This window comes from Tachypleus tridentatus, chromosome 11, assembly GCF_004210375.1.
Source record: "Tachypleus tridentatus isolate NWPU-2018 chromosome 11, ASM421037v1, whole genome shotgun sequence".
In the NCBI taxonomy this organism is placed as follows: Eukaryota; Metazoa; Arthropoda; class Merostomata; order Xiphosura; family Limulidae; genus Tachypleus; species Tachypleus tridentatus.
In genome coordinates, this window is record NC_134835.1 from 15,794,680 (window position 1) to 15,809,872 (window position 15,193).

The 15,193-nt window shown below is 37.9% G+C and overlaps 1 protein-coding gene across 1 annotated transcript in view; it reads left to right on the plus strand.

The window, feature by feature from the left end:
• LOC143231690 (large ribosomal subunit protein uL3m-like) overlaps positions 1-15,193 on the plus strand; it is a 39,985-nt gene that overhangs the window by 12,267 nt on the left and 12,525 nt on the right. Inside the window, exon 6 of the mRNA XM_076466281.1 lies at positions 2,660-2,720. Coding sequence (XP_076322396.1) covers positions 2,660-2,720 — 61 coding nt within the window. The remainder of the gene's footprint in view (positions 1-2,659; positions 2,721-15,193) is intronic.

The window sequence follows — 15,193 nt, forward strand, 5'->3', positions numbered from 1 at the left end:
CTGCTGCTGGCCTGTTGATATCATAAGTCATAATTGTTTGTGCTACATGTGCACAGGATGCTGTATCATTCTACCTATGTCCTCGTACACCAGGACAGGTCCTTCTGACATAAGACACTAAAAGCCAGGGAAGAGGATAAATCCTTTTCACCAATTCATCTGGCAACTGTTTCTCATCTCTATGATGGAATAGATCCCAGTCGTTCTATTGCCTGCATTAATATTTGTAGAGGTGTTAGACAATGATGTTTAATCATTGGGATCTTTCACTTTTCTAGAACGTATTCCTGCTTATTGTGACAAAAATTTATTCACACCACGTATTCTCAGTTCTCTTTGGAGGTGAAGAGATTTCTGTGAGTCATGTCTCATCAGGCTTGTCACATTTTTATATTCTTAAAAGCCTGGCTGAATTGGCTGTTGGAGGACATTGTATGGGCATAAGGTATTTAGACTTTCCCCAGAGCTTTTATCTCAGATTATTTCATATCTTTCTCTGGAGGATTTTTGACTGTAACTTTTCTGTTCTTCTGTACTTTTCAGTGACCCTTACCTTTTATTCACAGGATTGCACTCTTTGATGAGTGTTGCCTCAGTTGGTGTCCCTTTATCAAACGAAATACACACTAGCAACTATTAGCACAATATACTTTATCTAGGTTGCAACAAACTCTGTATTAATGAGGTGTTCCATAAGACAACCTAGAGGTAGCTTGGGTGACTGTGCTGGACTGTCACTGTCATGAGTAAAGTATAAGGAATCCTGTCCATCCCTGCTTGCTGATCATTGGATTGAATAAATTGAGATTGGAAATATACTTTCAGCTTAAGAAAATGTTAATTTTTTTAAAATTAAATGATTAAGATATTTGTTTGTCATATAGTTTAGTTATTGATGTATTTCATTTAAAAATATTTTTGATTATCTATTTATTGAACTAGTATAGCATTTGTCCTCCTAAAGGTCATAAAACCTTATAACCTTAAGGTATCATAAGGTTCTTCTAACAGTGAATTGAGCTGGGCATGGCCTATTGGATAGTTTGTCTGAAGTGTATCTGGAAATTAATTACTGTGAAAACGTGTTCTGACTTTAGGACCATGTATGTGTGTTATAAAAGTAATAGTCAAATCCCATTTCTTGGTCATATAAAAAAGCAGTTCAAAATTTGCTGACTGGATTTCAATAAGTTGCCTTCCTCTAGTCTATCAGTATAAAATTTGGGATGGTTTATTCTTATGTATTATAATTTATCTCAGACAAGTCTCCGATTTATGACATTATGTAAGTTATGTATTACAATATTCATAGTCAGAAATTTTAAGTTAGAAGTTAATTAAATTTTGATTTGTATCAAATTTATGATATTTTCCAAAAAGATTGATACATACAATTTTCTTTCTTAACACAAATATATTTTAATATGCAAACAAAAAATACAATTTATAATAAGATTTATTACAAATATTGGTTTATATACAAGAGTTTACAATCATACAAACTTTACTGAGTCTTCCATCTGATCTAGAACTGAATATTTTGTTAACAGTTCTAGTCCAAATTATATCTCAGTTGATATTTTTACACCCCACTTAAGCTAGCTAGCTGTCTTTTCTTGGCTGGACTCACACCACTTACAAGCTTTTACCGATGAAGATATTTAATATCCTCATAGAAATACTAATGTCCAAGGTTAATTCACTGAAATTGAACAGTTTGTAATGTTCAAAATCTATAAATGTTTCCTGATCAAATCTCTAGTTTTATGATTAATAAGCAATACACATTTATAACTACTGAGGCTTATAGTATACAGACTATAGCTGACCAACAATATTCTATTACTGTCTCTCAGTGAGTTGGTTTATATACTTTAAGGCAAGATTCTTGAAAGTTCAACAATGTTCAAAAATATGCTAGTGCTTTCGTAGAACTTTATTTTATTGATTCTTACTCTCAAGAATCTACAAATTTAGAAAACAGACAGCACTTTGACAATACACATCCAACAATATATGTCACAGATATCAAACTTAAACGTAGGTATTAAAATAAATTCATACCAGTAAATATGTTACACTTGTGCAGATAGCCCTTGTATGTCTTTTTGTGAACCTCTGAAATTGAATTGAGCAATTAGATTATAATGTGAGATGTTTTTAATTTTGTTATAGTTTTTAGGTATTATTAATGAACTTTATTTATGTAACAACAACAAGCTAACTTGTGCAATAAGTGGTATGTTTTTTAGAAAAAAAATAATTGTATTTCTAATATGAAATTTTGGTACCAGAAGTGTTATTGATGTTAACAATTCATACAAACAAGAAAGGTTGGTGTGATAGATTTTATTACTAACACATGAATTAAAAGTAACTTTCTAGTTTACAAAAAATATATAACTTTTCTCTCAAGAAAAATATTTTTATTTAACTTCATATCTTACCTTTAAGATTCATTCAGTAGTTTTACTCTACAAACCATATAATACAGTTCTGGTATGTAGTGAAATGAATAATATTAAAATTCAAGAAAAGGATATCCTATTTCCAAAGTTTTACATAAGATAACAGAGTGGGTATCTTTTTACTACAAATGTTTATGATCCCAGATATTCCCAGTGTGTTGTAGGTGACAAGAGACATAATTATTTTGCAGGGACGCCACTGTTTGCTGCACACTTTAGACCAGGTGATTACGTGAATGTTTTTGGGAAAACGTAAGTACAAAAATATTAAATTCTGTGAAGAAATCTTGTGTTTTCTCTCTGTACCTGTTTCTGTGTGTGTGTGTCCTTATGTATAGATGTGAGAAAAGAGGCAGGTTAAAAAAGGATTTATTATATGAAGTAACAGTAAAATAACTAACTGTTAACAAAGTTAAAATCTGATAAATCACTCACTATATTCTGTTTGTCATTGAATTAACCCTTTCACTACAGGATCTGTGTAATATATATGATCTTGTCTGCACATTTGTACACGTTAAGTGTTTGTATTATAACGTTTGGTACAACACGTGTATCTTCAGAAAATTTGTTGGACTTTCAGTAAAGATTACAAGTATTTTGTATACAAAAAATTGGATTTTTTAATAAAATATTTTTACTAAAGATCTGTTTGTGAAACTAAAGTCTGTTTCAATATTAGTGCAAAGTGATTTAATGTTATGATTAACAAAACTATTTTTACTAAAGATCTGTTTGTGAAACTAAAGTCTGTTTCAATATTAGTGCAAAGTGATTTAATGTTATGATTAACAAAACTATTTTTACTAAAGATCTGTTTGTGAAACTAAAGTCTGTTTCAATATTAGTGCAAAGTGATTTAATGTTATGATTAATAAAACTATTTTTACTAAAGATCTGTTTGTGAAACTAAAATCTGTTTCAATATTAGTGCAAAGTGATTTAATGTTATGATTAATAAAACTATTCTTCATCCCACAAGTATTACTAACATTATCTCTAGAATTTTGGCCTGGCATGGCCTAGCACGTAAGGCGTGCAACTTGTAATCCGAGGGTCGCGGGTTCGCGCCCGTGTCGCTCCAAACATGCGCCAATCCCACTATTCATTGATAAAAAAGTAGCCCAAGAGTTGGCGGTAGGTGGTGATGACTAGCTGCCTTCCCTCTAGTCTTACAGTGCTAAATTAGGGACAGCTAGCATAGATAGCCCTCGAGTAGCTTTGTGCGAAATTCCAAAGCAAACAAACAAACTCTAGAACTTCCTAAATACATATCAATCATATATTTTGAATTATACTTTATATTTTATGTTATTTTCTATAATCTATGTGAAGTCTGTTACTTAACCAACCTTGCCACCACCATTAAAAAATTAGAAAATACAAATTATGCTTTTTTAATGCTAGAATAACTACATATTATAACACAACAATACAGATGTTTAGTCTAAGTAGTTTAAGTCTCATAACATTATATATTTAGTATTTTTTCAAATTATATTAACCTTCCAGTCATACCTAGCTAACATTAAATAACTTGAATTGATGTAGCATATGTGCACCCATGTTACATATCAGATAATATAAAACTGACCTTTAGTCTTCCTGTCTTGGCTGTGTTTTAGTGGACTAATATTTACTAATAAACAGTCACATTTCACTTATTATACATTATATATATATGTATATAGATTTTTACTATTTAGAAATAAATTATTAAACTTATTTTTCTCAAAACAGAGAACAATAAATCAAGAAGTATAGTGAACAGTTATCTTTTCTTGCTATGACCTTTGAACTCGGTTGCTGCTGGACATAGGTTACTAAGCCTTTTAATATTTCACATGTAGAGGAATATCAAACAAAATTTTGTTTGAGTATTGTATGTACAATTGAATAGCCCAAACATGATAAATATCTACATTAATACCATAGAATTCTACTATAATGAACCTTATTATCCCATATTATTAAATCACTTTCTCACAAACATCTAGTAATGAACCCCAAACATGATAAATATCTACATTAATACCATAGAATTCTACTATAATGAACCTTATTATCCCATATTATTAAATCACTTTCTCACAAACATCTAGTAATGAACCCCAAACATGATAAATATCTACATTAATACCATAGAATTCTACTATAATGAACCTTATTATCCCATATTATTAAATCACTTTCTCACAAACATCTAGTAATGAACCCCAAACATGATAAATATCTACATTAATACCATAGAATTCTACTATAATGAACCTTATTATCCCATATTATTAAATCACTTTCTCACAAACATCTAGTAATGAACCCCAAACATGATAAATATCTACATTAATACCATAGAATTCTACTATAATGAACCTTATTATCCCATATTATTAAATCACTTTCTCACAAACATCTAGTAATGAACCCCAAACATGATAAATATCTACATTAATACCATAGAATTCTACTATAATGAACCTTATTATCCCATATTATTAAATCACTTTCTCACAAACATCTAGTAATGAACCCCAAACATGATAAATATCTACATTAATACCATAGAATTCTACTATAATGAACCTTATTATCCCATATTATTAAATCACTTTCTCACAAACATCTAGTAATGAACCCCAAACATGATAAATATCTACATTAATACCATAGAATTCTACTATAATGAACCTTATTATCCCATATTATTAAATCACTTTCTCACAAACATCTAGTAATGAACCCCAAACATGATAAATATCTACATTAATACCATAGAATTCTACTATAATGAACCTTATTATCCCATATTATTAAATCACTTTCTCACAAACATCTAGTAATGAACCCCAAACATGATAAATATCTACATTAATACCATAGAATTCTACTATAATGAACCTTATTATCCCATATTATTAAATCACTTTCTCACAAACATCTAGTAATGAACCCCAAACATGATAAATATCTACATTAATACCATAGAATTCTACTATAATGAACCTTATTATCCCATATTATTAAATCACTTTCTCACAAACATCTAGTAATGAACCCCAAACATGATAAATATCTACATTAATACCATAGAATTCTACTGTAATTTATTAAGCTTATTATCTTAGATATATTTAGAATTTAAAGAAGATGAAATTTCAAATGAAGACACAATCTACATTCTTGAAGTCTTCATTTGAAAGAACAGAACCTTCCCTGGGAGGTCCTCTCAGTGTGGATTCCTGTATGTTGTGAGGGGATCTCCCTGGTAAGGTTATGTTCTTTCAGTTTACCTCCTCTGGAATCTGAACATCCCACGTGTTTGCCATGCGTGGTGACCCGTGAAGGGGAGGAGAGGATCCTGGTGGTTGAGGGGTCCAACCCTAACACAACACTTTGGCCTTGAATTCCTGTAAAAGGGCAGCCTTGGGGTTGGCCCCCCTTGGGTCAATTGGCTGGTCCACTTGGACTGAGGTTAACCAAGTACCATTGTTGGAAGTTCTCAATAGGTGTTGTGGATATTGTGTCTGATGATGGTGTTTGGGTAGAGTGCACACGAAACTCTGGTGTTGCTGCAGTGTCCTTGTTTGACATTGTAGTGCATCCCCTCGTAGGGCTCCATGGTGGGTGGGGTCAGTAAGCACCAAAATATTCCTTTTTTTATTATGGATTCTCCAAATAAAAACTTAAATAAATAGTGAAAAAACAGCCCATAGGTAAACGACCATGTCTTGAAGATTCTGAGCAGCAATGTTCAACACTTGTTGTACCTCATTTTCTTACACTGTATTCTCTTTCAGACAAGCCCTTGGGGCAAATGTCTCCCTTTTTCATTGAAAAGGGACTTGCTGGCTCTCCAAAGTCAGTGAAGAAGCTTTGATCTGTTGACATACGTGGAAACATTCATGTCTCAACACAGTGAACTCCTTTTGCATTCAAAGCCGATTGAGGATACACCTCATGCTACTTTGAATTCATCACAAGGAGCTATTGTTGAGAGGGATTTGAAGAACATCCCCCGAGTCAGAGATTCTTGCTAGTTTCTCCACCCAAGGAGTTTCTACAGTGAGACGTATCTCCACTTTCAAAGATGGAAATACGATGCCGACCATTGTTCTTGTTCTGACATTTACATCACCACATCCAACTGCCACCATCAAGGCAGGTTATCTTAATTATTATAGTATGGCCATACATTCCAAATCCTCTCAGATGTTTTATGGATCAGCGGTTCAGTAACCAGAAGACGTCAAGTTGTGGTTCCTTGACCACGATGCCAATGAGTGTGAAATGGATCCACATTATGTCAATTGCAATGGCTCTCACCTATCCTACTTTTGTTCTTCCCCTAAAAGGTTGGAAGAAAAAGAGATGCAGTATTTGAAAATGATACAAAACATTGCTTACCCTGAGGCTTAAAAGTTGCTGTCCACCACTTCATTTCAGACATATGCTGCTGCACTTTGTTCCACCACTACAGTGGAAGTGCAGGTGGATCTCTCTGTGCCTCCAAAAGAATATTTCTCAAACCAAATTTACAGTCTTTGACCCTCATGATTAAAAAAGTTGATGAATCTACTTCAATACCCATCTCTGTCCCTAACGTACATTCCAGCAAACCCTAAGATCCACTTCCTTTGGTTCCGGGTACGGGTATTTCCTCGGGTATATCTTCTTCTCCCACCCAAAGATGCAAAACAATTGTTTGTTCATGTCCTCAGTTGCTGGAATCCTCTTCCAACAACAAAGACCTGCCCATTCAACCATTAGACCTCCCTTGAATAAAGACAATAAAGGAAAAAGAAATTGTCATAAACAGAATGGTTCTCCACCCAGTTCATCTACACATAAACAAAATTGACCAACTTAATACAATGGAACTGTCGAGGTTTACGTTCTAATCTGGATAACGTCAAAGCACTGTTTGCTTCCTTTCATCCTGTATGTCTTTCCTTACAGGGAACATTTCTGAAACCTGCTGATACAGTTACCTTTGCCAAGTTTTCTTTGTATAGAAATAACAGGCTGTGTGATGGACAAATGCATGGAGAGGTGGCACTGTTGGTTGATCAGCATGTGCCCACCCAGTCACTGCCACTCGACATCTCTGGAGAAGTGCCGATATTCATAGGAGGGGTTGCTCCACAGAGCTTATGCTCTCTGATCACAATCTTTCTCTTTTCAATACTGGTTCTTCCACTTATTTTCATGCACCTAGTCAGTCCTTTACCACTATTGATCCCTCAGTTTGCTCCCCTTCATTATTTTCCCATTTTTCATGGAGGGTTGACAATAATCCACTAGGCAGTGACCATTTTACTGTGATTTTGAAAGAGACTGGCTGTGGTCGATGCCACCTGACCCACATGCCCCGGTGGAAGCTGTATCAAGCAAACTGGCCCTCTTTTGTTGCTCTCGCAAAACTTCATCCTGCCATTATCTGTAAGCTATTAATAGATCAACGTGTGGCATCAGTAAAGGACTGTATTATACAAGCAGTTGCTCAATGTATTCCTAAAACCTTGACACGTTTTTCATGATATCCTCACTCGTGGTGAAATCCTTCCTGCCACATGGCAAGGAAGACTCAAAAATGGGCCTGGAATAATTTTCATATGTATCCCACACTCTCGACCGTATCGCTTTCCAGCAGGCTCATGCACGTGCTCAATGGGTAAGATGTCAAAGCCAGAAGGAATCTTGGATTAAGTTCACAACCAGCATATCTTCTACTACCAGTTCCAAAGTCATATGGGACAAGATTTGAAAGGTCAGTGGGCAATATAATTCTTACTCTCTGATGGCCAGGAAGTAGCTCGTATCTGGAGCATCACCAATACTCTGGGTGAAAGCTTTTGCCAGGTATCTAGCATTTCTGCTTCTTCCTCCATCTTCTTAGCAATCAAGACCCAGGTAGAGAGATCTTCTCTTTCCTTTCAAGCTGATTGTTTCTATGACAATAATCATCCCTTTACAATGGTGGAACTCAAACTGGCCCTTCATTGGTCTGGCAGTACATCAGCCAGACCTGATGAAGTACACGATGAAGTGCTGTGCCATCTTTCTCCTGTTTTGCTTGCTATTCTTCTGATTGTTTTTAGCAGGATCTGGCAGGAGAATGTTTTTCCTGATGCTCTAAGCCTGGGAAGGATCCCAAGATTCCTTCAAACTACCGTCCAATTGTTTTGATGAGCTGTTTTTGCAAGACCTTAGAGAGGATGGTTAATGCTCATCATGTCTGGTTTTTTGAATCAAATGACCTCTTCTAGTCCACTCAGTGTGGGTTCCAACAACAGTGCTCCACCATGGACCACCTGATTCGACTTGAAATGTCAATCAGAGAAGCCTTTCTCAAATGACAACATCTTGTATCAATATTCTTTGACATTGAGTAGGCTTATGATATAACATGGAGGTATGGTATTTCTTATCTGCAGGAACTTGGAGTCCTTCAGGGCTGTGTTTTGAGTCTCACACTTTTCAGTATAAAGATTAATGCCATCACTAAATAACTCCCTCTTACTGTTGCAAATGGGCTCTATGTCTATGACTTTCACATCTCATGTCAGCCATCGAATATGAGGTATGTTGAGCAGCAGCTACAGACTTCCCTCAATTGTTTACTGAAGTGGACCTCAGCAAATGGTTTTAACTTGTCTTTTCCTAAAACTGTGTACATGCACTTTTGCCACAATGGGGTATTTATCCTGATCCTAAACTCCATATTGGTGAAGTTGTGCTGCCTATGGTCCCTGAAACAAAGTTTTTTGGGCTTATCTTTGACCATAAGCTGACCTTTATACTATACATCGAGCAGCTATAGGTCAAATGTACAAGAGCACTGAACATCCTCTGTGTCATCTCTTTCACCACCTGGGGAAAAGATCGATGTTCTATGCTAAAGATATATTGTGCTCTTATTCATTCAAAACTTGACTATAAATCACTGGTCTATGGCTCTGCTGGGACCTCAGCCTTAAATATGCTGGATCCCATTCATGATCAAGGACTTTGGCTCTGCACTGGGGCTTTCTGCACTTTCCCAGTTCAGAGCTTATATGTAAAGTCTCATGAACCTTCTTTGAACCTCTGCATTTGCAACTGTCTTTACTGTATGCTTCAAAACTTTGTTCCTTACCAAAGCATCCCACCTGGAGTTGTGTTTTCCTTTTTCAATGGGCCATACTTTTTGGAACAGATGATCTGCCATTACTCCTTTTGGTCTTTGTATGAATTAGGTCTGTTCTTGGATAACATTGCTGTATCTACTGGTCAGCCCATCCTACCATGGCTTCTTACATTTCCCAAATGTGTCCTATTTTTAAGTCATCTGAGAAAAGTACACACTTCCTATTTGGAAATACTGTCAGTTATTTGCTGAACTTCTTTCAAATCATCATTCCATTCCCATTTATAAGGATGGTTCAAAATCAGGTAATTCTGTGGGCTCTGCTGTGGTTTGTTGTGGTTTAGAGGTTATGCACAGAATCCCTTTTGTGTTCACTGCCGAACTGTATACCATTTCTCTTGCCTTAGATCACATAGAAGTTAAGCAGTACTCAAACTGCACTATTTATACTGATTCGCTTAGCTCTGTACCGGCCCTGGAATCACTTCACATTAGTTCACACCGATATTCCCGGGAATACCAATGTGGCCCAGTATTTGGTAAATACTGGATAGAAGTATATGTTAAAGAGAAATGGGCCAGTTGGTATTCGTGGGAACGAGCTCTCCAACACCTCAACTAAATCTATCTGCTCTGGCACTGTCACAACTGTGCCTGTTCCATTCATGGACTATAGTCCTGTAGTTGGTAGTCGACTTGGAGTAAGCAACATGAAAACAAGCTTTTCCAAATAAAACCCTATATTGGACTTTGGCCATCTTTCTTCCATAAGATGGAAAAGAGGAAGTTGTTCTAACTAGACTACGCATTGGTCACAGTTTTTTAACTCATCATTTTCTTTTATCTGGAACTGATGCACCAGTGTATAGTCTGTGTAACACTCAGGTCACAGTAAGCCACATTTTACTGTTTTGCCATCAGTATGACTTAATGGCGGCACCATTTTAAACATGTTTTGTCCCAAGGTTTGTCCATAATGTTAGACAGTATTATTGATGATGGTGGCACTGTCCACCGAGGAAATGTTTTAATTTTTTTTAAAGGCCATTAATCTTTTCAATGCTATTTAAGTTATATATAATGTAACTCCCTTTTAAGAATCAAAGCCCATCTAGTTAGACCTGAAATTAGAAAATGGCTGTAACACCAAATAACTTAAAACCAGGCCTGGAAAGGCCAACTTCAGGTGACTGACAGTGGTTTTTGAACTTACCTGTTCCTGGTGAGTTATGATAATTACAGTTATGCTACAGAAAGTCCTTTACAATAGGTATTACTGTAATTTTTCTCTTACTGCTGTAGACTGGATGTAAACATTGGTTTTATGCTATTTATGTGTGTTTAAACTTTCTTTTGTTTTACTTTAATTTCTTTTTATGAATTTTACTAAACTTTTTTAAATTTTCTCTTGGTGTGGATTCCTGTACGTGGTGAGGCGACCTCCCAGAGAAGGTTCTGTTCTTTCAGTTTACTTCCTCTGGGATCTAAACATCCACCCACGTGTTTGCAGTGCGTGGCGACCCATGAAGGGGAAGAGAGGGTCCTGGTGGTTGAGGGGTCCAACCCTAACACACTACTTTGGCCTTGAATTCCTGTAGACGGACGGCCTTTGGGTGGACCCCTTGGGTCAATCGGCTGGTCCACTTGGGCTAGAGTCAACCAAGTACCAGTGTTGGAAGTTCTCAACAGGTGTTATGTACATTGTGTCTGATGCCGGTGTTTGGGTATAGTGCTCACGAAACCCTGGCATTGCTGCAATGTCCTTGCATGACATTGTAGTATTTCCCCTTGTAGGGCTCCATGGTGGGTGGGGTCAGTGGGTACTGAAATTTTCCTTTTTTCCTATGGATCCTCCAAAAAAATGTTTAAATAAAATAGCGAAAAACAGTCAATAGGTAAACGACCACGTCTTGAAGACTTTGAGCAGCAATCTTCAACATCTGTAACACCTGTACCCCATTTTCATTCTCTTTCAGAAAAACCTTTAGGGTAAATGTCCCCCTTTTTTATTCAGAAGGGACTAGAGGGATTTGCTGGCTCTCTAAAGTCAGTAAAGAAGCTTTGATCTGGAGACATATTGGTTGAAACATCCACATCCCAACACAGTGAACTCCTCTTGAATTCAAAGGCAATTGGGGATGTACCTATTGAGGTTACCCCTCATGCTACCTTGAATTCATCACAAGGAGTTATTGTTGAGAGGGATTTGAAGAACATCCCTGATTCTCGCTGGTCTCTCCACTCAAGGTGTTTCTGCAGTGAGACGCATTTCCACTCGCAAAGACGGAGTTACACTGCCGACAGATATCCTCCTTTTGACATTTACATCACCACGTGCACCTGCCACCATCAAGGTAGGTTATCTAATTTGCAGGGTATGGCCGTACATTCCAAACCCTCTTCAATGTTTCCAGTGTCAGAGGTTTGGCCACTCAAAGACGTCCTGTCGTGGTTCCCTCTCATGTGCTCATTGTGGTGGCAAGGACCACGATGCCTATGAGTGTCACATGGACCCACATTGTGTTAACTGCAATGGTTCCCACCCTTCCTACTTTTTTCTTGCCCAAAATGGTTGGAGGAAAAAGAGGTGCAGCATTTGAAAACAACCCATAACATTAGTTATCCTGAGGCTCGGAAATTGCTGTCTGGCACTCCATCTCAGACATATGCTGCTGCACTTCTTTCCACAACTACAGTGGGAGTGCAGACAGATCTCTCTGTACCTCCAAGAGAATTGTTTTCAAAACAGATGAAAAGACTTTTGACCTCCATGGTTAAAAAAGTTGATGAATCAACTTCTACACCCATCTCTGTTCCTCCCATGCAGTCCAACAAATCTCAAGATTCACATCCTTCAGTTTCAAATACAGGCATTTCTTTTGATACATTTTTTTCTCCAATCCCACGATGCAAAACAATCATTCGTTTGCGTTCTCAGTCACTGGAATCCCCTTCCAACAACAAAGACCGGCCCAATCGACCCAGGGCAGGATCCATGGTGGTTGATAGACCTCCTCCGAATAAGGACAGTAAGGAAAAAAGACATGGTCGTAAACAGAAGGGTTCTCCAGCCACTTCGCCTACCCGTCATTAAAAATGGCCAACTTGATACAATGGAACTGTCGAGGTTTACGTTCTAATCTGGATGATATCAAAACACTGATTGCTTCCTACCATCCTGTATATCTTTACAGAAAATATTTTTGAAACCTGCCAATACAGTCACTTTTTGGCAGTTTTCTTTGTGCAGAAATGACAAGCTGTGTGTTGGATGAGTGCATTGAGGGGTGGCACTGTTGGTTGATCAGCATGTGTCCACCCTGTCTTTGTCACTAAACACACCCTTGGAGGCTGTAGCCATCCGTGTTTCCATGTGGGTCATACAATCACTGTTTGTTCTCTCTACCTGTCGCCTGGAGAGACCTATGATCAATCAGACCATGATGCTCTCATTGAACAGTTGCTGTCTCCATTTTTAATCCTGGGGGACTTTAATGAATATCATCCCCTCTGGGGAAGTGCTGTTATTGATAGGACGGGTCCTCTGGAGAGCATATGCTCTCTGAACACAATCTTTTCAGTACTGGTTCTTCCACTTATTTTCACGTACCTAGTCAGTCCTTTTCCACTATTGATCTCTTGGTTTGCTCCCCTTCATTATTTTCCCTTTTTCATGGAGGGTTGACAATAATCCACTAGGCAGTGATCATTTTCCTATACATTTTAGAGAGACTGGCCGTGGTTGATGCCACCCTACCCACGTGGAAGCTGGATCAGGCAGACTGGTCCACTTTCACTGCTCTCACAGAACTTGATCCTGCCATCGTGAATCAGCCATCAATAGACGACTGTGTAGTAGCAGTAACTGACTGTATTATACAAGCAGCTGCTCAGTGTATTCCTAAAACCTATACACGTTTTCCACGATATCCTCGTCCGTGGTGGAATCCTGCTTGCCACTTGGCATGGAAAGCTCAAAAACGGGAGTGGAATACTTTCCGTAGATATTCCACACTTTTGAACTGCATCGCTTTTCAATGGGCCCTTGCACATGTTAGGTGGGTAAGACGTCAAAGCCAGAAGGAATCTTGGATTAAATTCACAACTAGCATATTTTCTACAACCAGTTCCAAGGTCATATGGGACAGGATTCGAAAGGTCAGTGGGCACTACAATTCTGTCCCCCTCTCCATCTTACTCTCTGATGGGCAAGAGGTAGTTGATGTCTGGAGCATCGCTGATACTCTAGGCAAAAGCCTTTGCCGGGTATTTAGCACTTCTGCTTGTTCCTCCACCTTCTTGGCCATCAAGACTCAGGCAGAGTGTTCACCTCTTTCTTTTCGTACTGACTGTCTTTTTGACTATAATTGTCCCTTTACACAGGTGGAACTGAAAATGGCCCTTCATTGGTCTGGCAGTACATCTGTTGGACCTGATGATGTACACTATGACATGCTGCGCTATCTCTCTCCTGCTTCTCTTGATATTCTTCTAATTGTTTTGAACTGGATCTGGCAGGAGAATGTTTTTCCTGATGCCTAGTGCCAGGCTATTATCTTACCTTTCTCTAAACTTGGGAAAGATCCCAAGATTCCTTCACACTACTGTCCAATTGCTTTAATGACCTATCTCTGTAAGACCTTAGAGAAAATGGTTAATGCTCGTCTTGTTTGGTTTCTCGAATCAAACAACCTCCTCTCGCCCACCCAGTGTGGGTTCCAACGACAGCATTCCACCACGGACCATCTAATACGACTTGAAACATCAATCAGAGAAGCCTTTCTCAAACACCAACATCTTGTTTCAATATTCTTTGACATTGAGAAGGCTTATGACACAACATGGAGGTATGGCATTTTGCGAGACCTCCATATATATGGTTTACGTGGCCATTTACCGATGTTTATTAAAAATGTTTTAATGGACAGGAGATTCCAAGTTCGTGTGGGTTCGACACTTTCCCGTTGTTTTGTACAGGAACTTGAGGCTCCTCAGGGCTGTGTTTTGAGTGTCACACTTTTCAGTATAAAGATAAATGCCATCACTGAACAACTCACTCTCACTGTTGCAAACGGGCTCTATGTTGAAGACTTTCGCATCTCGTGTCAGTCGTTGAACATCAGGTATATTGAGCGGCAACTACAAACTGCCTTTAATCGTGTACTGAAGTGGACTTTGGCGAATGGCTTTAATTTTTCTCTCTCTAAAACCGTTTGCATACCGCCAACGGGGTATCCACCCTGTTCCTGAACTCCGTATCGGTGAAGTTCTGCTGCCATTGGTCCCTGAGACCAAGTTCTTGGGACTTATCTTTGACCGTAAGCTGACCTTTATACCACACTTAAAGCAGCTACGGGTCAAATGCACAAGAGCACTGAACATCCTTCGTTTGAACTACCCGTTAGTCGTCCTGGCAAGTTGCTATTACACTTTTGCTGCATGTCTTTTAACACTTTTATTACTTTACTTTTTGGTACTGGTCATAATGACACATGACCCTGAACCAGGACTGGAAAGACCAACTTCAGGTGACTGACGGTGGTTCTTGTACTTACCTGTTAGTCTTCCTGGCGGGTTATGATCATTACTATTCTGCTAC